General features: G+C 35.0%; 4 protein-coding genes across 4 annotated transcripts; all 4 read right to left on the reverse strand.

The window, feature by feature from the left end:
* Positions 1–221: 221 nt before the first annotated feature.
* LOC112714391 (serine/threonine-protein kinase 12) lies at positions 222–4,939 on the reverse strand. The gene is made up of 12 exons (XM_025765975.3): positions 4,288–4,939; positions 3,590–3,664; positions 3,399–3,494; positions 2,900–2,985; positions 2,698–2,818; positions 2,491–2,570; positions 2,058–2,120; positions 1,826–1,932; positions 1,561–1,646; positions 1,210–1,331; positions 857–968; positions 222–660 (listed from the first exon to the last, which is right to left on the reverse strand). Exons 1-12 carry the CDS (start codon positions 4,612–4,614, stop codon positions 553–555), a joined length of 1,383 nt encoding a protein of 460 aa, XP_025621760.1. The 5' UTR covers positions 4,615–4,939; the 3' UTR covers positions 222–552.
* Positions 4,940–8,118: 3,179 nt separating this feature from the next.
* On the reverse strand, positions 8,119–11,078 carry LOC112718412 (receptor-like protein EIX1). The gene is made up of 2 exons (XM_029289498.2): positions 9,300–11,078; positions 8,119–9,228 (listed from the first exon to the last, which is right to left on the reverse strand). The coding sequence occupies exons 1-2, from the start codon at positions 11,076–11,078 to the stop codon at positions 8,119–8,121; spliced, it is 2,889 nt and encodes a 962-aa protein (XP_029145331.2).
* A 1,181-nt stretch (positions 11,079–12,259) lies between these two features.
* LOC112714392 (oil body-associated protein 2A) lies at positions 12,260–13,473 on the reverse strand. Its single transcript, XM_025765976.2, has 4 exons — positions 13,187–13,473; positions 13,022–13,104; positions 12,827–12,941; positions 12,260–12,754 (listed from the first exon to the last, which is right to left on the reverse strand). Exons 1-4 carry the CDS (start codon positions 13,446–13,448, stop codon positions 12,498–12,500), a joined length of 717 nt encoding a protein of 238 aa, XP_025621761.1. The 5' UTR covers positions 13,449–13,473; the 3' UTR covers positions 12,260–12,497.
* Positions 13,474–13,860: 387 nt separating this feature from the next.
* LOC112714394 (protein NRT1/ PTR FAMILY 4.5) lies at positions 13,861–23,073 on the reverse strand. The gene is made up of 6 exons (XM_029289473.2): positions 22,934–23,073; positions 22,522–22,669; positions 22,045–22,262; positions 20,470–20,913; positions 20,195–20,322; positions 13,861–14,988 (listed from the first exon to the last, which is right to left on the reverse strand). Exons 1-6 carry the CDS (start codon positions 22,934–22,936, stop codon positions 14,106–14,108), a joined length of 1,824 nt encoding a protein of 607 aa, XP_029145306.2. The 5' UTR covers positions 22,937–23,073; the 3' UTR covers positions 13,861–14,105.
* Positions 23,074–23,562: the final 489 nt, after the last annotated feature.

The raw sequence follows: 23,562 nt of genomic DNA on the forward strand, positions 1-23,562 counted from the left end.
CAAAATGTAAACTTCACGTTGGGCCTTAGCCCATTCACGCGTAAAATGTAAACTTCACGTTGGGCCTTAGCCCATTCATGCGTAACAGGCTTCATTATTATTCCTATTGAAATTCTCTTATATCCGATCCCAAATAAAATAAAGATAATCATAAGTTCATAACTCAAAAAAAAAAAAAAAAGAAAGCTGACCCGGAAAGAAACAAAAGAATAGATGCTGAATTTTATAAAATAGTAGACTTTTCAATTTAATTCGTTAAAGTTCTTAATCTAAATTTAAAAGAAAAAGAAAAACAGTTTTGATACAAATTACATACATAATGTACATGACAAAGGAGCAAATCTAATCTTATGTTACATCTTAGATGCAATTCTATTGCCGCAAATAATGCAGTTGGAAATAAATAAATCTTTAAGAACTAATCAAGAATCTTAGAAAATCTGAAAACATAATAGCCAAACTGGTAATGAACACATCAAAAGTAGCCAAATGAATCTGCTTGCTATCTTAATCTTTAAGCTAATGTAATTTGCATCACAGGACTTGTGTTGTTCATATCCGGCTGGACCTTGAACGCGATGAACTGCCTCGGCTGCTAAAATTCGAACGATCCCTCTTCAACAAGGCCTCCAGATTCTGGAAGCATTTCAACGGTTTAACCTGGAAATAGTGTCAGCATTACAATATCAATGTAGTCGATTGGTGAACTAGAGCCTTATATTTTTACCAATTACAGTCCGTTCGGTTACGTGGATTAAACGATGTCATAAAATCCAATAATAAAAACTAGTTTCTTTTGGTATCTTTTTTACTTCTAGAAACTAGTAGATAACCGGAAACGCGAGGTGGCAAATACCTTCCAACGTCCTTTTTGACCAATAGTGTTGTAGATGGATTCCAGCCTTGGTATTATTTGTCTAAATGTTGGTCTCTTTGCTGGATTTTCATTCCAGCAATCTTCAATCAATCTATAAACAAATTCCATTGTAAACTTCAGCAAATATAAGTAACACCATGAAACATGCAAACTTTGAAGATTAGTAATATACAAAGCATATTATAGGCTATGAACAATAGTTAGATTAAGTTACATACATCAACATATTTAACAATTTTCAAATTTGTCTGGGAAAAATTTCTTGAACCTGATTTAAAAACTAATTTATTAGCAACAGAAAAGAATATCATCAATACACATTGAAGACTTACTCTCTTATCCCATGGGCATAACGCTTGGCTGGAGCTCGAAAAGGTGGACGCTCTTTTGCGGCATATACCTTAGGAACTTCGTCTTCTTTCTTTGCAGAAAATGGTGGACAACCTTCAATCATCTAATGCATAGCAAATAAGAAATATCATGACAGTAGGATGTGAAATTGTAGGAATTTGACTAGAAGGAAGTGAAATTATCCAACTAAATGATTTTGAAAGATTTCAAAGCTGATTTATGAGAAGAACAATGTAGTTTAAAATGATACTTAGGCAGATGATTACTTGAGGTCAGTTCAACACTTTCAACTTTCACAAGGAATAGTTTTTGAAGTATTTAAAAATAGATACCTCTTGCAGGATTAATGCAAATGAGAATACATCTACTTTGGTGTCATATTCTTCTTGTTTGAAAACTTCAGGAGCAACATAGCGGCCTACCAACAAAATCAACAAATTCCTAATGAGTCCATGAAAGGGAATGTCTATGTTTACCAAAAATATATAAAGCATGGCATTATTTTCTTATGTGCTAAGAATAAGAAATATAGCATTTTTCATATATAGATAGTTCATGTGTGCACTAATATCAATTCTGAAGAAAAGCAGCACCCACAAGATGTATCTTGGCAAGTTAGAGGTCTGTCTTCTTTAACTGCCAGCAACTTGCTAACCCCAAAGTCTGCAACTTTTAGGTGTCCCGAATCATCCCGCAATATGTTACTGTTAGCTTACTCATAAACAACATTATAAAAAGTGTAGACTATATCAGACTATTAAACCAGACACATGGACATCACATAAAAGAACAGAGGTTAAGATGAAAATAATTGGAAAAAGAAACTCACGAAGGCTCTAGATCACGGTGAATGATTGGTGACGGCTTATTCTCATGTAAATAACCCACTCCCCTGCATATTCAAGGAAAAATAAAAATGTAGCAAGTAACACTTTTAACAGGCCAAAGGGCAAATACAGTGAATGGAGATATCATTATTCATTTAACAGGTAACTTAACTTTTCTATGGCAAGTATTGGACAATGAATGATAATGTAAAAGCCTTAAAAGTATACAACTTTTCAGTGCTCACGCAAATATATAAGAGAAGAAAATTAGGACAAAATATTGAGAAAACTCATAATTTGAAAAATGTCCTAAGGTCTATGAATGCTTTGTCCATATAACTAGAAATAATAACATATAAGCACCACCCAAAATCAAACCACAGAGTACCAGCCCCCTCTCTAGAACCAATATCAAGCCACATGAGTGTCAAATACCTGGCAATATCAAGTGCAAATTTCACAGCTGTTGAAGGTTTCAAAGCTCCTTTTCTTCCCAAGAATGCACGGAGATCTCCCTGACCAATACATACAGAACGTAAGATCACCAAATGTATATTTAATTCCACATAAGTTTTAGCCTTCATCAAACAACACCAAAAACCGCTCAAGAAATCATTTTCAAACAATTGAAGGATAAAAGACCTTGGGAAGATATTCTGTCACGATCATCATCGGGCTACTCTGTGTCACAGCACCCAGAAACTGAACTACATTTGGATGCCGGATCTTCAGGAATAGTGCAAGCTCGTCTCTAAAGGCCTTCCTGTAAAAATCCAAGCATATTAACTACGGTGAAAATAAGAAAGAAGGGGAAAAAAAGATTCAAGGTTTTTGAGCAACTCACACTTTCTCCTCATCAGTAATTACGTCCTCCCCAAGTTTTTTTACTGCAACCTCTGTCCCACGCCAGAATGCACTACAGAAAGTGCCCTGCCATTTAAGACTAGATTGTGAGATGCAATAATTATTTACATGTTAATTGAAGCCTTGTGCTCTTAGGTAGTGCATACCCAGGATTTCTTAAGAAAACAGCATTTCTTAAGAAACATAGACTAACTAGTTTCTTAAAAGTTCTGTTCCAAGAACATGGCTACAGATAAACAAAATTATCATAAAAGTTCATTACTGCTAATTGCAGCTTACAGCTATTTGAATACTGAAGAAAAACATTAGCTAAAGCTTAATAAAAGAGATGTAACAAAATATTATTATTTAGTACCAGTTTTGGTCACTTGGGGGAAGGGGTTTTTTGTTTGGCGGGGCGGGGGCGCCGGAAGGGGGGGGGGGGGATGATGAAACAAATTGACTGTTGATCAGAAAGCAGTAAATCATAATGACTTTACCTTTGTTATCTCCACACTATTGGTAAAATCAAGTTCTTTAGGATTGATTTCATATTCTGGTACTTCACGTGCATGATGAACATGCATAGGGGCCATCTGAGACAGTATAATTATATGTATAAGCAACGGTGAGTAGAATACCAAATATACATTAAAGACCAGGACAAATACAATCCTCAATTAACACATACCAGAGGCTTTGCTCCATTCTGCTCCAATAGTTTGATCACATCATTGTTTTTATAAAATATAGCATCTGCAAGTGGCTGTTTGGAAGATATGAGGTTAATTAGTCCAGCAATTATACTAAGACGAGAAACTTAATTCTAAGATGCAATCCATATAGAAGACCCAGAGATTTAACTGTATTTCCACTGTTTCTCATTACTTACACCCTCTTATGTTTCCTCCCATTGTAAAAGCAGGCCAATACTTAGCTAATGCCTAACAAAAGCAGTGGAAAAAAACAAAGAATCTTAACAAGAACTTGATCCAACAAACTCAGGCCTTGAATGACACTACATATCAATCATGTATCCGGGCTTCTAGTATGAGTGCCAAACAGAATGGATATATGCTACAAAGTAAAGCATTTGTGATTTGATTAGTCAAGCAATCCAAAACCAGTCTAGCTAAAAAAAACCCTAAATCTGAATTTTGGTCTTTTGAAGCTAACTAAAACTTATAATACTATTGTCATTGCCATTTTCTAATACACAATAATTTCGTTATGAAAATGCGCAGCTTCTGTTGATGCTATATTCAGTTTCAGGCCAAAAGATAGTTCACACTTAAAACCTACAAAACTAAGTTGCATCATGCATAAACACCCAGATCAATCATGGAAACCAGAGTCATTTTAGTTAGTTAGTTAGTTATAGTTAGTTACCGTGCTCCCCCAGCGATCTTTGGCGTCGACTTCAGCTCCTTTCTCGAGCAACAAAGAAACCACATCGGTTAATCCCTGACACGCAGCAACGTGAAGTGCAGTGCGGTCATCAATGTCTCTGAAATTGACGCTCACACCCGAATCCAAAACTTCACGAATACCCTCAAGATCGTTCTCGTTCGCCGAATACATCAACCTCACACCCGGATGGATACCTTCCTCGCCATTACCATCGTTGTGGAGCTCTGATCCTTCTTCTCTGCGGTGTTCTGGTGCCAATGATGACTGCTTCATCAGCGTAAACCTCGAAGGGTTTTTCGTCTCCATAGTCAAAAAGAAGAGAAAGGCTCAAGCTTGAAATGCTGAAAGTGAAGATCAATGAGCTGAAAAAGATGCGATTTTGTTTAATGGGTAGTGGAGAATTGAACCGTGGAGGACTAAAGTTTAGAAATTTATTTTTGGGGAGTTTGTGATGAGGTGGTTGAAGTTTAAGCGGAGTCCACCGTTGACATGTCTATGATGTTCGGAGAAGGAGGAAGAAGAGGGTGGATCTACGCGTTGAGCTAAGCGCGTGACGCGTCTCCTGAGACGCCAGCGCAAGTTGAGCCAGTGGAAGGAAGGTGGCGCACGATAAGTCGATAACATACAGTTCACTAACGTGCGCCCAAATGCAAATAGATATTGCTTGCCGCGCCGACATCGTACCGTGTCCATGTCACCGTGTGTATGATTGTTTTTACATGTCCAAAAATCTACGGATCAATAACTCATAATTTTAAGAATTTAGTTTTTTATGTAATTTTTATATTTTCATAAAATCAAATTTATTCATTAAATAGGACATATATAATATTAAGGTGGAAATTCAGTCACGAAGTTAATACTGACAATTGTTAGATAATTTGATTAATTTGACTAAATTTTTATCTAACAGTTCTTTGATATCAACTTCATATAAAGTCGACTTCACTTGAGTTTCACCTAATATTAAAATTAAATATTTTATATGAATTAATTTTTTTATCGTATGATTATTTTTATATAATTAAAAAATTTGACGTAAAAAATAATAAAAGTAATCTTATGTTGGTTATATATATTATTTTCTATGATATTATATTATTATAAAAATATTATATAAATAAATATTATTTTTTATATTGCTAAGAGTTAAACTTAATATTAACACGACAAATTTATTAAAGAAGTTTAAAAATTTAACTATTTAAGTGTCACTAACTTCTTTTTTTTTTAAATATGGAGTGCCACTTACTTATAATACTATTTTAATTGAGTAATGTTAAAAGATAATAATAATAATAATAATATAAAATTAGTTTATTTAATTAACATTTAAAATTTTTAATATAATATATATAATTATAGGATTTTTTTCTATAAAAAAATAAAAAAAAAATTATTTCTCCAAACATGATTTTTGCATTTACACAAGTTTACCAGACCTAGCGAATTCTATAAAAATTGACAAGCTCGCCTTACATCCGGGAACTCTATAAATTTTATAAAGTGACGAACTCCATTCAAGTTTTTTGAAATACGCATTTTTAATCTATATTATCGTCTAGGAAATAGAATATTAATCTACAAACAGTATATAAGAATACACAAAAATACATAGATACACCAGAATAAATTATATTTAACAACAATTTTTTTAATTACAAATTAAAAAAAAAATTATTTTCCAAAAATAACAAGGATTGTTATTTCTGTGTATTTTTGTGTACTCTTGTGTACTTTGGAAACTATGATAATGGTTACCATTGTTAACTTTTTAATCTGATATATTTGAAGTGGATTATTTTTGGAAAATAGTTATTTTTTTAAATTATAATTAATTTTTTTTGTTAAATATAGCTTATTCCAGTGTACCTATGTATTTTTAGAGATGATAATAATGGTTGCCATTATTAAATATGACTTATTTTTTTAATTTATAAATAAAAAAATCTTTGAAGAAGTCATGCTTGTTGTCCGTTTATTTTTGTGCACTCATATATACTATTTGTAGATCTATATACTATTTTCTAGACAATGATATAGATTAGAAGTGTGTGTTTCAAAAAACTTGAGTGTAGTTCGCCGGGTTAGGCAATTTATAGAGTTCGCCGGAAGTAAGGTGAACTTGCTAATTTTTATAGAGTTCGTCAGGGCAGGCGAACTTACTTAAATGCAAAAAAAAAATCGTATTTGAGAAATTAATGTTCAAAAATTATGTTTGGAGAAATAATAATTTTTTTATTTTATTATTGAAAAAAATCCTATCATTATATATTTATTATATCTAAAATTATTTATTATTTTAATAATAATAAATAAATATAAATTTTTTTTACTTATTTCAAAATTAATTTTTATTATCTCTCAAATACTTTTATTTAATCTCTCTCCTTAATAAATCCTTTTGTGTTAAATTTCCCAAAAACAAGGCATTAATAATTAGTGTTAATTTTACATTTAATGTCTTTTTTAAATAAAAATGTTATTTTAATAGTAAAATCAATCAATCAATATTTCTATAAATATATATAATTATATATTTTATATTTTAATACAAAAATATTATTTATATATTAAAATTAATCATTATATAATTATGTATAAATATAGTGTTATTTAATTTATTTCTAATGTATGTTTTATATTTTAATATATATTTTATATTAATAATTAATTTTAATATATATTTAATATGATTAATTGTAATATCTAATATGTATTATACATTAATTATTAAATTTAATAAATAATTTTAATATATATCTAATGTAATTGGTATTGACTATTGAGGACTCAATTATAAAGGGCAGAGCTTGGGAGCTTGGGAAGAGGCAGAATGAGAGAAGAGAATAGAGAGATGGCAAAAATGTGTGAAACAAGGTCGAAAGTGACAACACTACTACTCTTATGCGTTCTTCTTGTCTTAAGCTCACTCCCTCCTTCTCTCTCTATTCGTTATCCTTTCTATGATGACCCTTCACAGCCACACCCACCATCTTCACATTTTAGGACATTCCGGTCAGGACCCTATCGTGGTCCTCCTCTTTATTTGCGTTCTCCTCCTCCACCGCGCCGCATCCCTCCCGGCTCTCATCGTTAATACAGCTCCAATACTTTGTAATAATAATAATAATAATAATAATAATAATAATAATATCTAGTTATCTATGGCTCTTTATCATTTTATTCTAGAGATGCAAACACACCTAATCACCATTTCTCCATGATGAACACTAGATAACATTACATATTTTACGCCTATTGCTGTTTCAACAACGCTCGGGGTGGCAACCTAGCGGGTATGGACGAATTTTTGCTATACCCAACCCGTTTCAGTCTACAATAATCTACATAAAATTCGACCCGCTTCTACTGTGAATAGAAAAAAGTTGAACCATAATCCGTCCGTCTTACCCGCCCTTATAATTATTAAAATTTAATAAATAAAATTAAATTTTAAAATTTATATAACTATCATCGTATATATAATATAAATTAAAGTAAAATTTTAAATATAATATAATATTATCAATAATTTTACTAATTATTTTATATATATTAGACATATTATATATTAGAATAATATATTATATATATACCGGAGCGAATAGTACCAAAATCCAACCTCGTCCCATTCCGTCCCGCTAAATACCTACCCCAAACAGGTAGGAATGGAGTGAGTACTGACAAATTTGGATAGTGTTGCCATCCCTGAACAACGCATACAAACACAACTTAAAACAACATACACAAGAAGAAGAAAAAAAAGGGAAAACTAATTACTATGGTACACACTTTATGGTTGTCGTCTCAGTTTGTTTCCAATCCAAACCTGCGTTTCGCACGAACCATATTAACAGCAATAAAGACCAGTAACTTATCTCTCATGTCATAGACAAAATTAAAATAGGCGTGTCTCCAAGACCTCTTCAATATCAAACTGCCGCATACCACCCAGAAGCCCGTGATGTACCCAAAAGCAATGCTTCCATATAACCAGAACCTTTCACGCTTGTCTTCACTTTCATTTGCATCTTCTTCTTCATCTCTTGGTGGCAACATTAATGAGGAGCAGTTAGTTGGCAGTGGTGTTCCACAAAGATGTGGGTTGCCCTCATAAATTGATGGATCAGTGAATGTCCCAAATTGATTAGCTACAGGAATCTGTCCTGAGAAGTTGTTGTATGACAAGTTCAAATGACTCAAGAAAGTCATTGAAGTCATGCTTGGTGGGATTGAACCTGAAAGATGGTTGTGGGAAAGATCAAGGCTTTCCAAGTCAGTCAATGATCCAATGTTGCTTGGTATGTTACCAGTGAGATGATTCCATGACAAATTCAAGGCACCCAAGTGAACTAGCTCACTCAACTTTTCTGGTATCTCTCCAGTAAGATCATTTTTAGAAAGATCAATGGTTGAATGCACTACCATCTGGTTGATATAGTCCACTATTCTGCCATCGAAGACCAACTCTATATGCCTCGTGTATGGTACATGGTCTTCAAAAACAAATGAATACATCAGATATTTGAAAGATGTTTGAGGCAGTTTGTAACCGTGCACATCTCCTAAACATGCAGGAATAGAACCTGATATTCTGTTTTCTGCAAGATCTAACAAATGAAGAAAAGGTAGATGACATAGGTCTTCAGGGATGTTTCCAGTTAGTGTGTTACCTCGTAATAGTAACTCCGCAAGTAAAGGAAGATTTTTGGTGACATCTTTCGGAATGGACCCAAAAAACCTATTGTATTTTAGCACAAGAGTTTTCAGGTTACTACAATTTTGAAAAGCTGAAGACAAATCTGCGGAGAGGTTATTGTTGCTCAAGTCTAAGATAAAAAGTGAAGGCAGTGAGCATATTGAGGTTGGAATTCCACCTGAGAAACTGTTATTGGATAGATCAATAATTCCCAACCTCTGCAAACCCATCCAAAATATGGGTATTTCTCCCACCAAATGGTTGTTGGACAGATCAAGATAACTAAGACTTTGCATCTTATTAATAATAGAGGAATGCTCCCACTCAAGTAGTTATTTGAGAGGTCCAACTCTGTCAATTGTGACATCTCTTTGCCAATATCAACTGGTATTTCTCCGGAAAGGAAATTGTTCCTTAGGTAGAGTGCAGACACACCAGACCAAAGTGGGAGAGAACCCTTCAACTGGTTGAAAGCTAAGTTAACAGTGGGTGAATATGAGGAAGAGAAGTTCAATGCTTTGGGAAGGTAACCAAATATATTGTTGTGAGAAAGATCAAGCTGCCAAATTTGGGAGGATATGTTGAAAAGCCAAAGGGGTATCTCCTCCGAAATTCCAACATTTTCTAGGACTAAAACTATGTCATTAAACAGGGACTTCAGGTTTCTGAGCCAGTTAGGAAATGCTGGGCCAACTTGACAGTCATGAATTTCTACATCATGTAAGTGGTGAAAACGGGGAACCCAGTCATGCGTCACTTTCAAAGCCAGTGACTTATTTTTGGATGATACAGAGAAAGATATGAGATTTGTCAGATTATGGAAATGAATATTGGTCATTGTACCTTCCCAAAAGTTTTGGAGCAGATTTAGAGTTGACAACTTGGTTAGTTGACCAATACTTTCTGGAATTTCACCATTCATCATGTTGCCTTGCAGGTTCAGTGAACCTAGACTGGATATATTGCCTACAGATGCTGGTATTGGACCTGAAAGTGAGTTGTTTGACAGATCAAGTTCCAACAGAGAGTTAAACTGCCATAAAGAATTAGGCAATTTCCCAGTTAGTTGATTTGAACTCAGTAAGAGCCACTCTAGAGTTTGGTTGCTACAAGACAAGGCCTCCAACAATTCAGATATATCCCCAGTAAGCTGGTAATTGTTTGACAGTTGTATCTGCTGAAGTTTGCAGAGTTTCCCTCTCCCAAACTTACTACTAAGGGGGCCACTGAGATATGAAAAATAAAGATTTATTTCTGTGAGTGTGCTTATATTAAACAACCAAGAAGGTATTATTGTGGAACTGAAATCATTGAAAGAGAGGTCAAGAATGGAAAGTGATGTAATGTTTTGAAATGGAAGTGATGGAGGGAGAGTATCAAGATTGCAAAAAGACAAATGTAACTCTAGCAGCGACGGAATCATATTTACAGCTCGAAACAACTCAGTTGATGGGGAGCTAATGTTAACAAAATTCATGTTTAGATATTGAAGGTTAGACAAAAGAGAAAGCCAGCTTATATCTCTAACCCATATTGATGATGCTGTTAGACTTGAGATATCTAAATAATGCAAATTTGACAAATTTCCAACTTGAGAAGGGACCATTCCAGAAAAGTTTGCCCAAGATAGGTCAAGGTAACTCAACATACCAAGAGATCCTATAAATTTTGGAATGGGGACTCCTTGGAAATTATTATGACTAAGGTCCAAGTGAATCAGACGTTTTAGGTATGTAAATGAAGGATTTAACTGACCACTTAAGGGAGACCATTCCATGCCACAGATGTGTGAGTTCTGAAGGTTAAGCCTTAGGATGTGACCAGTTTGATTGTCACATTCTATACCCTTCCAATTACAGCACTCTTTCCCAATCCATGAAGAAAGGCAATTGCCAGGATCTTTAAGATCTTTCCTGATTTTGAGGAGGACAATTCTCTCTTCCTTGATGCAAAGAGTGCTAACATTAAGGCTTGTAGCTACATAGGATAATGATATAAGCAGGAGAATAGAAAAGGTAGCATATTCAAAGATGATTTTTGTGCTTGCCATCCTCCTAAAACCGGACATCATACGTTTCCAAATTTAACTGTGTGAGGCTGTGAGCTCCGTTTGATGAACTAGAGCTATATAGAACAGAATATGTATCTTGATAACATAGTCAGATTAAAGATATTTTAAAAATTGATATACACCATCTTCTGGGGAGTTCACCAAGTCAAAATCTGGATAATGCTTATGCTAACACTTGAAAATTGAAATAGAAACAATTATTATATAAGGTATTAACAAGTTTGAAGATGTCAGCTGCTACTGCTGAAGTCCATGCAATTTTCTATAAGCTACACTGCATGGATTTGCGTTGGACTACTTGCTCTTTTTAAAATATTTATGTCCTAATTAATTTGTAAACAAATATATTATAAGCACTTGATTAGTAATGTGAGTGTGACAATGGTGCATACCTGTTATTGACAATGCGGGTCCTTGACTGAGTAATGCAGTGAATCCATTATAAATTGATCTCTCAATATGACATATTAGTATAAAATTGATCATTCATCAAATTATCATATAATTATCCATTACCTTCCTTCGCGTCTCTTTCAAGCTCATCTTCATGGTTCCTTCTCTGCAATTAATTAAAGCAGCAGCTTCAAATAAATTGTCTCCGACCTGGAGTGAAAATACAGGGAAAGAACCAAAGACTTACTTGTAAATTATAAAGGACAATTTCCTAATTCAAAATTACTAACATCTATAATTAAAATCTTATTACATCTAATCCGATGTATTTATTCTAGCGATAATTAATAAATACAAATAAAAGTCAAAAAGACAAATCATGACTATTTTGACTCCCAAACATTTTTTAATATTGTGTGTAAAAATATACAATAAGCTCAACAATGACTATTGCAGGGTATTATTGTAATAAATCGGATTCAGTTATCGCAGTTAGTGATAGTTGGTGGCTACTAGATGTTTATAGCAAGTTGGCACTCTTAGTTGAAGCTAGCTATTTATACTATTAATTGTAACTAAAGCAATATGTGATCTCTCATTCTATTCTATTGAATAAGCAATAGTAAGTTCTCTGTTGGATTTGAATCTTCTAAAGTTTGAATTTCACTTTAGATATAATCTTTTACCTTGAATAATTTCTCTTTCATATTTATTATTAGACTCACCTATGAAATTAATGGTTAAAATTCATACTTTACTCTCTAATGTGAAATTCAAACTCAAACTTCAGAATTAAAATCATTCATATTATATATAATGCTGATTGACGATAGATTAAATTAACGGCTATATTTACTATGAGGATTCAGGTGTCATATGAGGAATCAATACAACAAATTCATTTTACATGAACAGAACCCAACTCACTCCTAACGTAATTATTAATTGACAAGCACTTAGATAATAGCTAAACACTTGAGACAATCCACTATTACATTTCATCACTTTAGATTTGTTCCCTCATCAAGGAAAAGGTGCCCTGAGTATCATCTCAGTATCCACAATGTCAATGGCAAACCCTTTGCCATGCTGCTTCCAATAATCAGCGAAAGGGCTAATCATCTCAGGCTCAGGGATCTCAAGCCTTGAGGTCTTATAGCTGTCTGAGGCAACATGATACTTTGCATCCCTCTGATGCACCAGATCTGGCCTCACCAGCCCAGGCCTCACCCCTTGTGGTGACATCATTAGTGCTGGTGCACCCAGTGGAACCCTATCTCCTGCACCAATAATAACACATAAAACTAAGCTTAATTAAACTCCAACAATATAATAACACAAAGATTGTTAACCTCTATCGGCCTGCCAAGTACACCAGAATTTTCCATAGGATTTAGCAAGGTTTTCAAGCTCAGGCATGGCAATCATCTCTGGAACTCTTGGGCTTATTAATAGACCCAACTTGACCTGCACCATCCAAATCAGTCTAAGATAAAATATTTATGACACAAGAAAAAAAAAAAAAAACAGAGAATAAAGTGAAAAACCTCATAAGCATGAGAGTGCCAAAGCTTCTTTTCCTCGTCAGGCAGATCTTCAAAGATTCTATCAGAAATAATGTACTCCACACCTGGCACAAATTCATATGGAGTGAGCGAGTTAGTTTTAATAACAAGAAGAAACACGCATGGGAAGTGAGGGAATAATTAGACCAAGGAGGCGGGCGTTGGCGTCGTCGGAGTCGTAGACGGCGCACTGGAGGAAGTCCTGGTTGAGGCGGGAGCAGTAGTGGTGAGTCTCGATCTGGCGAGACATGTCGTGGCTGTAGATGGCGAAGGAGCAGACATGCTGGCTGAACTGTTTCACGGGTTTGAGGGACTGAAGCATCATGGCGCCCTTGTCTAACATGTGCTGTCCCACGCTCATGGATTGCCCCGGTGGTGTGGGGCCCGCTGACTTGTCCGCCGAAGCCATTATTGTTGTGTTGGAAGAGATGAGAGTGAATTGGAAGTGATATAGAGGAAGGAGAAGGGGACGTGGTAGGCATGCAAGGTGCATTACGTGGCTTAGACTTGTTAATTACTTGTCAGGTTATGTTGCCATTTGTGAAGCTTTGGGAACTTGGAGACCTTTACATAACCACAAAAAACTTTATCAACTTTGAAAATAAAGTGTCTCATTCTTTTATCTTTAATTTTATAAATAGGATCAAAAATAAATATAAAAGAAATAATAAAAAATTAGATTTAACACTAAATATCATCTAATATTTTTACTTACACTTGTCAATAGTTTTTTTTTTCTCTTTACCAATAGGTTTAAGTATGTGATTTATAAAAAAAAATTAACTTTCACAAATTTCAAAATGAATAATATATACATAATATGAAGACAAAATCATAACAAAAAAACACTGAATGTAGATAGAAAAAAGATTAGAATGGAGATTAATTTCTCTCAAAAGGTATGGAGTGGATAGTAAGATCCATATGTGGATTGTGAAAATCTTGAGACAAAAAGCCTCCAAATTGTGAGGAATAGAAAGAGGCTCAGAAAGCAACCAACAATTATTTACTCCTTATGATAACCCATCTTTATTACTTTTTTTTTCTTCTTCCTTGAAAACAATAATCATTCCTTTGATTTTGCATTGTCATCTGGCACTATAGGTTGTTGAGGCCGGTACTTGTACATCTTTGAAACAAACAAATAGATTATGAAGTTGATGAAGCTCACCACAGATAGGAACAAGTAGAAAAGGTTTAGATGGTTTCTGTTAATGTTGTTCCCTGCTAACCATCCCCTACTATTAGTGTGATGCTTGGTTGCACCATTCACACATTTCACCACAATAGTACTTAGAAAATACCCGAGTGCCATTGAAGTCCAGAGGAAGCATGTTGATGTAGATTTAAGCCCTTTTGGTGCTTCTGAATAGAAAAACTGAAGCAACCCCACATAGGTAAACATGTCAGCTATGCCAAATATGAAGTATTGAAAAGAAAGCCAGAATGTGCTTATTGGCAATGGCTGAAGTACTGGTATAGCATCAAGCATGTTATGGTCTCTTGCGACTTGTTTTCTCTTCACTTCCATTATTGAAGCCGCTGCCATTGATATGCAAGAGAGTACTAGACCTACTCCTATGCGCTGCAAGTGCGTGACTCCAGTGGGAATACCGGTGAATCTGCGCAGAAGAGGCACAAAGATGCGGTCGTAGATTGGAACAATTATGATTAAGAACGTGACTGGGATGATTGGGAGGGATGCTGGTGGGATGTGGAAATTATTGATGAATCTGGTGTCCATTGTATAGCCTTGTTGGATAGAAAATGTTTGGAGTTGAGCCAGGCAAAGGGTCATTATGATTGTGCAGCAGAAAATCGGGACCATGCTAAGAAGGATTTTTGCATTTTCTACTTGTGTAACTCTGCAAAGCTTCCATGGGCTTTGAGCCTGTGGTTTCTCAGATTGATCATTAGGTTTTGTTTGGATGGCTGCTTTGTCCAAAAACCTGTGAAAAAAGAAGCTTCTGTTCAGAACTACAAAACCAAAGACATTGGAATTGGAATTGGAATGATATATACTGTGAAAATTAGTAAAGCTAATTTTAGAAAATAAATAAATAAATAAATAATAACTAAATAAAATGAAAGGTAATAAACAATCCTAGTTTATAACCTTAGGATTTTAATGGTTGAAAAAGAAAAGAATTATATACCTCTAATTGATGGATGGTTCATATTGAAGAGACTCACCTATAAATTGAGTTTTTCTTTAATTCATTTCAATCAAGTCATCCAAAGAGAATAACATAATATTTCTTTGAGTAGTTTTCTTCTATATATATAGAGAGAAGTGTGTTCTCCTTTTGTCAAGAGAGAGTGTTATTGTAGTCTCCTTGTGAGAGAGAGAAGTAGTAATTCTCAAAGAAAGTTATTCAATTGTTTCCATATTTTATACAAATTTCTAATTTTTCATCTCTATATTTTGCTGTGTCATTTGTCTGGTACCTAACAGTGGTATCAGAGCCAAAGGTTGCTGATTAAGATTTTTTTTTCCGCTGCGAGTTACCGTCTAAAAAAAAAAAATGGCAGCAAAGTATGAAATTCCAAAATTCAGTGGGAGTAATTTTTCCATATGGAAATTGAAGATAAAAGCCATTATGAGAAAAGACAATTGCGTGACAGCAATTGAAGGTAGACCCACTGGAATTACAGATGAAAAATGGAAGGAGATGGACAACAATGCTGTTGCAAACTTACACTTGGCACTAGCTGACTCAGTTTTATCAAGTGTAGCAGAGAAAAAGACAGCAAAGGAAATTTGGGATGCTCTCACAAAATTATATGAAGTCAAGTCACTTCACAACAAGATATTCTTGAAGAGAAGACTTTATACTCTTCGAATGAGTGAGTCCACATCGGCAACGGATCACATCAACAATCTAAATACGCTATTTTCCCAACTCTCATCGTTGGAATATACCATAGCGGAAAATGAACGTGCAGAGCTCTTACTTCAAAGTCTACCAGATTCATATGATCAGCTAATCATTAACTTAACTAATAATGTTTTGACTGATTATCTTTCTTTTGATGACATGGCTGCTACGGTTCTTGAAGAAGAATCTAGGCGCAAGAATAAGGAAGATAGATTAGAGAGCTCAAAACAAGCAGAGGCTTTGTTGATGACAAGAGGAAGATCAATGGAGCGTGGTTCCAGTGGGAGTCAAAGTAGACCAAAGTCACAAAGTAAGAAGCAGATCAAATGCTACAATTGTGGTAAGAGAGGGCACTTCAAGAAAGATTGTTGGAATAAGAAGAGTATAGAGAAGGTTACAGAAGGATCAAGTTCTCAAGGATGTGTTGCAAGTACCTCTGATGATGGAGAAATCCTGTATGGCGAAGCAACAATTGGTTCTAAAGGCAGCAAACAGCTCACTGATGTTTGGATTGTTGATTCAGGAGCAACATGGCACATGACTCCTCATCGTGATTGGTTTTGTACATATGAACCTGTCTTAGAAGGATCTGTGTTTATGGGAAACGATCATGCCTTAGAAATTGTTGGAATAGGTACTGTCAAAATAAAAATGTTTGATGGTTCTATTCGTTCACTTCAAGGGGTAAGACATGTGAAGGGCTTGAAGAAGAACTTGTTGTCGATTGGGCAACTGGATGAACTTGGCTGCAAGACCCATATTGAAGGTGGGATCTTGAAAGTTGTTAAAGGAGCTCTTGTGGTAATAAAAGCAGAAAAGATTGCAGCAAATCTATATATGCTTGTGGGAGATACTTTGCAAGAAGCAGAGGCATCAGTTGCTTCAACAAGCCAAGAAGAAATGACGATGATATGGCATTGCAAACTAGGCCACATGTCAGAACGAGGTTTGAAGATTCTTGTAGAACGTAATCTCATTCCCGGGCTCAAATCGGTAAACTTACCGTTTTGTAAGCACTGCGTTACAAGCAAACAACATAGATTGACGTTTGGTAGATCAACTGCTCGGAGCAAGCACATATTGGAGTTGATTCATTCTGATGTGTGGGAATCGCCGGAGATGTCCCTAGGAGGAGCAAAATATCTTGTATCATTTATTGATGATTACTCTAGGAGGCTATGGGTGTTCCCGATCAAGAAGAAGTCAGACGTGTTTGCGATGTTCAAAGAGTTTAAAGCAAAGTTAGAACTTGAATCTGGAAAGAAGATCAAGTGTTTAAGGACAGATAATGGAGGAGAATATGTCGATGGCGATTTTCTAACATTTTGCAAGCAAGCAGGTATTCAACGGCAATTCACAGTTGCATATACGCCTCAGCAAAATGGTGTAGCAGAGCGAATGAATCGGACTCTCCTAGAAAGAGCACGAGCTATGTTGCAAACTACAGGTTTAGCTAAGTCTTTTTGGGCAGAAGCTGTTAAAACTGCCTGTTATGTGATAAATCGGTCACCATCAACTGCAATTGGGTTGAAGACACCAATGGAGATGTGGCAAGGTAAGCCACCTAATTATTCTTCTTTACATATATTTGGTTGTCCTGTGTACGTAATGTACAATTCCCAGGAAAGAACAAAGCTGGACCCAAAGTCTAGAAAATGTATATTCTTGGGTTATACTGACGGAGTTAAGGGGTATCGCCTGTGGGATCCCACTGCCCGCAAGGTAGTTGTCAGTAGAGATGTGATATTTGCAGAAGATGAATTGCAAAAAGAACAAGAAAATGACAGCACTATTAAAGAGATAACCACTGTTCAAATAGATGAAAAATGCAGAGAAGGTGATCTTTCTGAAGCAGAACCACAGCACGAAGAACAAGAAGCAGAGGCTAATGACATAGAAGTTCGTCGATCCACTCGACAAAGAAGAACACCATCATGGCACTCAAATTATGTTTTGACAAACCATGATGCATATTGTCTTTTGACAGAAGATGGAGAGCCAACAACTTTTATGGAGGCTATGCGCAATCCAGACGCTTCTATGTGGATGACAGCAATGCAAGAAGAAATTGAGGCATTATATAGGAACCATACCTGGAAACTTGTTGAACTTCCAGCAGGTCGGAAAGCCATTGGTAACAAATGGGTTTACAAGATCAAACGAGATAGTAATGATCAGGTGGAACGATATCGTGCGAGATTGGTTGTCAAGGGATATGCTCAGAAAGAAGGTATTGACTTCAATGAAATATTTTCTCCGGTGGTGAGACTAACTACTATTAGAGTAGTTTTGGCTATGTGTGCTGCATTTGATTTACATCTAGAGCAATTAGATGTAAAGACTGCTTTTCTTCATGGAGAACTTGAAGAAGAGATATATATGCTCCAACCAGAAGGTTTTGAAGAACAAGGAAAAGAAAACTTGGTTTGCAGGTTAACTAAATCTCTGTACGGTCTAAAGCAGGCGCCAAGGTGTTGGTACAAGAGATTTGATTCTTTCATTATTAGCCTTGGATACAACAGACTTAGTTCAGATCATTGTACTTATTACAAGAGGTCTGGTGATAATGATTTCATCATTCTGCTGTTGTATGTGGATGACATGTTGGTGGTAGGTCCCAACAAAGATCAAATCCAAGAATTGAAGGCACAGTTGGCTAGGGAGTTTGATATGAAAGACTTGGGACCAGCAAACAAGATTTTAGGGATGCAAATTCACCGAGACAAAAAAGATAGGAAGATTTGGCTATCGCAAAAGAATTATTTGAAGAAAATATTGCAACGCTTCAATATGCAAGAATGTAAGCCAATTTCAACCCCACTTCCTATGAATTTCAAATTATCCTCAAGTATGTGCCCTAGTAGTGAAGCAGAGAGGATGGAAATGTCTCGAGTACCGTATGCATCAGCGGTGGGAAGCCTTATGTATGCCATGATCTGTACAAGACCAGATATTGCTCAAGCAGTTGCGGTAGTAAGTCAATTTATGGCAGATCCAGGTAAAGAGCATTGGAATGTTGTTAAGAGGATCTTGAGATACATCAAAGGAACCTCGAATGTTGCATTATGTTTTGGAGGATCAGAATTCATTGTCAATGGATATGTCGATTCAGACTTTGCAGGTGATCTTGATAAACGAAAATCTACTACAGGCTATGTGTTTACACTTGCAGGAGGAGCTGTAAGCTGGCTATCTAAATTACAGACTGTTGTGGCTTTATCTACTACAGAAGCTGAATATATGGCAGCTACACAAGCATGCAAGGAAGCTATTTGGATCCAAAGGTTGATAGACGAACTCGGGCACAAACAACAGAAGATTTCTGTGTATTGTGACAGTCAGAGTGCCTTGCACATTGCAAGGAATCCTGCCTTTCATTCAAGAACAAAACACATTGGAGTACAATATCACTTTGTTCGGGAAGTAGTAGAAGAAGGAAGTATTGATATGCAGAAGATTCACACTAAAGACAACCTAGCAGATGCCATGACAAAACCAATCAACACAGAAAAGTTTGAATGGTGTAGATCCTCATACGGCCTATGGAATACATAAGCAACATGAATTTTGAAAATTTATCAAAATTAGCTTTAAGTGGGAGATTGTGAAAATTAGTAAAGCTAATTTTAGAAAATAAATAAATAAATAAATAATAACTAAATAAAATGAAAGGTAATAAACAATCCTAGTTTATAACCTTAGGATTTTAATGGTTGAAAAAGAAAAGAATTATATACCTCTAATTGATGGATGGTTCATATTGAAGAGACTCACCTATAAATTGAGTTTTTCTTTAATTCATTTCAATCAAGTCATCCAAAGAGAATAACATAATATTTCTTTGAGTAGTTTTCTTCTATATATATAGAGAGAAGTGTGTTCTCCTTTTGTCAAGAGAGAGTGTTATTGTAGTCTCCTTGTGAGAGAGAGAAGTAGTAATTCTCAAAGAAAGTTATTCAATTGTTTCCATATTTTATACAAATTTCTAATTTTTCATCTCTATATTTTGCTGTGTCATTTGTCTGGTACCTAACATATACTAATTGCAAATGCTGAGTTCTTTGACCAATATGGCACATTTTTCATAGCCAAGATCTTTTAGGGTTCATCAAAGTGTAGACTATCCAAATCCACATGTTTTAATTAATTTACAAAATATAGATATTATTAGACCTTTTACTCTAGCCTTGTATCAATTTTACTTCTTTATTATGGCAAAGAGGCATGCAATAGAACTATATGTGTGCTTTAACAGTTACAAGAAGGAAAATTGAACCTGTAAATATCTCTATGAGGTAGAAACTCTGTTTCCAAAGCAGCTTCCTTGTCCTGCTCAATCTCATATAGTTCTGCAGGATCTTCAGGAAGGGTAAGTCTTCTATTCCGGATTGCAGCAACATAGACCTGGAAATTAAAACACATGAATAAGTACAATAAGGAGTTTGCAACTATTATAGACGTCATCGTCTGGGGTATTAAGCTTATCGAAATTCGAGAGTAATACTGATTAAGTTAAAACCAACACCACTGAGGCATGTATACAACAGATACCTGCACGATCTCAAGTAAAGCACTTGTTCCTTTAGCAGGATGAATTCTGTATAGTGGCAATGCAACAGCAAAGATAATGATGCCAAGTAACATAGCAATGGTGCCAATCCCAAATCCCCAATCCCATCCTTTATGGATTTGTATCCACACAATGAAGGTTAAGCTGACAGCACCACCAAGGCACACTGCAAGCAAGAGTGTGTTGAAGAATGTTGACATCAGCCTTGATTCTTTTGGGTCTGTTTCATCAAACTGGTCAGCACCATGTGATGGCAAAGAAGCTTTGACCCCTGCACTTCCAAATGCCAACAAGTATAAGCCAATGTAGAGAAATGCTTCTTGGCCTCTTTTGAGTTTCTCACAGTGGAATCTTGGATCAAACACATTGCAAGGGGGCGGCTTAAGGCTAGAATAGTGCGCTTGTACCGTGATCAATGCAAGTCCCTGCATAACATAGTTCACATTTCATAATATCACCTCAACTTTTCATTCAGACATTATTACAAGCAGTTGATAGTCATAGACTCATAGTTACTACCGTACATGTTATCATAAACTAGAAAATATATGCTTATTTGTTTTTTTCTTTTTTTGGAAAAAAGTGAATTAAAGATAAAATTCTATTCGTTATAAGAAAAATTAAAATATATAACCACGAGGATAAAGGTTTAATTATGTGATGCTATAAAATACAGTATATGGCAATAAATTTGTTGTCTACAATCCAAATGTACAATTTGGTCAGCTTGTTTTAAATTTTAATATGATTTTGCGCGTCTGTGTCTGAGGATAAAAAAACTACATTGAGAGTACAGACACACCCAATTTTGCTGATCTACACATAAAACTATGTTAATTTTAAAAAATACTAATAACTATATATATCCATAATTATGTTTGACCACAATGATAAATTGATAATCAAGTGCTTATGTGTATATATATATATATATATAATTAAAGGCGAGAGGAAGTTTAATTAAGCTAACTTGAGTCTATTCTGTCTATATGGTAGCGTTTGGTGGAGAGATAGAGACAGAAAGACTGAGACTAAGAGACAGAGACTAGGAGACAAGGATTGAAACAAATTTCAGTATTCTGTTTGGTGCAAAATGGGAGACAGGAATTGAAACAAGAATTAAACTCTAATTTAATTTGCACAAAAGGTAAAATTAGAATTAATTAATTGAAATGAAAGTATTTTAGGTATAAAATGTTATTAAAGTTTCAGTTTTCATCTCTAAAAATTTCAGTCCTCTTTGTCCCTACTTTTTGGAGGTACTGAAATACTGAAATTTTGGAGACAGAAACAGAAATTTTAGTACCAGTCTCTGAACTAACAAACACGATATTGAGTCTCAGTCTCTCGGTCTCTGTCTCAGTACCTGAAAACAAACACTATATGAACTCTATAATTTGTGGCTAATTTGAGTGTGGTTATTATTTAGGGTTAAATTTCAATATCATAATAATGAAATATTCTTTTTAAACTATCACTGTATTTTTAGACATAAATACATATATTTTGTATAATACGAAAACGTAATGTATAGGTGCTAATTTAACTCACTGTACCAGAAAGTCGAGGGAGCCAGAAATAAGAACGGATTTGTATCTGCCAAGCCAGGTGTCAGCAACGACGGCGACCAAAAGGGCGAGGATGTAGCTTACACCCAGATAGGTGGTGAGCATGTTAGCCGCATCTGCCAGATCATAGTGCATTTCTCCGTTGAAGTATGGCACCCCGTTCACCGCCAGCGAGAATGTCGCCAAGTTCTCGAAACCAAGCGTCACTGCATCCATCCATTCCATGCATATCCCACGTAACCATATCAAATTCATTTTACTATTCACCAATAATAGTCGGTGAAAATTCACGAATAATTATTTTTATATAAAATTATTTATTAAAAATTATTAAATAATTTGATATATTTAATTAAATTATTATTTAATAAATTTTAACTATTAATTTTATATAAAAATAACCGGATATGAACTGAAATAATTAGGTGACATACAGATACTTAACCCTAAAATCTTAGGATGTACCTAGCATGGGGATTGCAGCTATCATTCCACCATGTTTATTTTTGAGAGCTCTTCTCCCTTTCCAATCAACCTTTCCATCTACCGCCACCAGCTGCTCCAGCTCCACCGCCTCCACCTTCCAATTCCCATCAACCACTTCAGAAGTTTCCTGCATGTATATATGGTAACGAATGAATGTGTATATAACAAGTAACAAGAAAAAAGTCAAAGGTGAAAACTCAAGTGCATTCAATTTCACGGTGAAGTTGATAGTTGAAAGCCGTTAGATGAAAATTGAGTCAAATTAATCAAATTATCTAATGACTCTCAATTATTAACTTCACGTGAAGTCGACTGCACTTAAGTTTCCACCAAAGTCAAAACTAGAAAACTTATTAACTGATGAGTTCTTTCTAGCCAATATAAAAGATACCATTTCCAATACAAATAATGAATATGCTGAACTTGTGCAGAATGAAGATACAAATTTAGAAACGCAGCAAGCAAGACCAACTCCCTCTCCTTATATAATGTGAAAAATGCTTATCAAAAAGTATATTTCTTAATCATAAAGATAATATAATGATTCCCTTTAATAGACAATAATAACGAGCACATCAAGTGCCTCACTCGACAAAGATGGACAAGGTTGTAGCTGATTCTTCAAGTCAGAATGTACACTCTTCTTGGTTGGTAGCAAATTGCATTACATTGAAAAAGCCGACTTTACAATATAATAGCTATATATTTAGTGGCGGTTCTACATGGTTACATCCGTCACAATATCCTTAGTTTAGTTTCCTCTTCTTTCATATATTTTTAATTTAATCCCATGCCTTAGTTTATGAGCATTTAGCTAACGATATGATCACAATCTCGCTTAGTTATTCTCTAGAAAAATTCTCGTGGATTTGTAACAACAACAAAACCAGCCTGTTTGGGATATACCAAGTTACGTTCTTTTTGTTTTTTATTGTTTGATTTTACGAGGTTTATTAATAATTATCGTGGTGTTTGTTCGAAAATGTTAATAGAGAAGTATAATCAATTAGCTTAACATTA

This window comes from Arachis hypogaea, chromosome 10 (assembly GCF_003086295.3).
Source record: "Arachis hypogaea cultivar Tifrunner chromosome 10, arahy.Tifrunner.gnm2.J5K5, whole genome shotgun sequence".
NCBI lineage: Eukaryota > Viridiplantae > Streptophyta > Magnoliopsida > Fabales > Fabaceae > Arachis > Arachis hypogaea.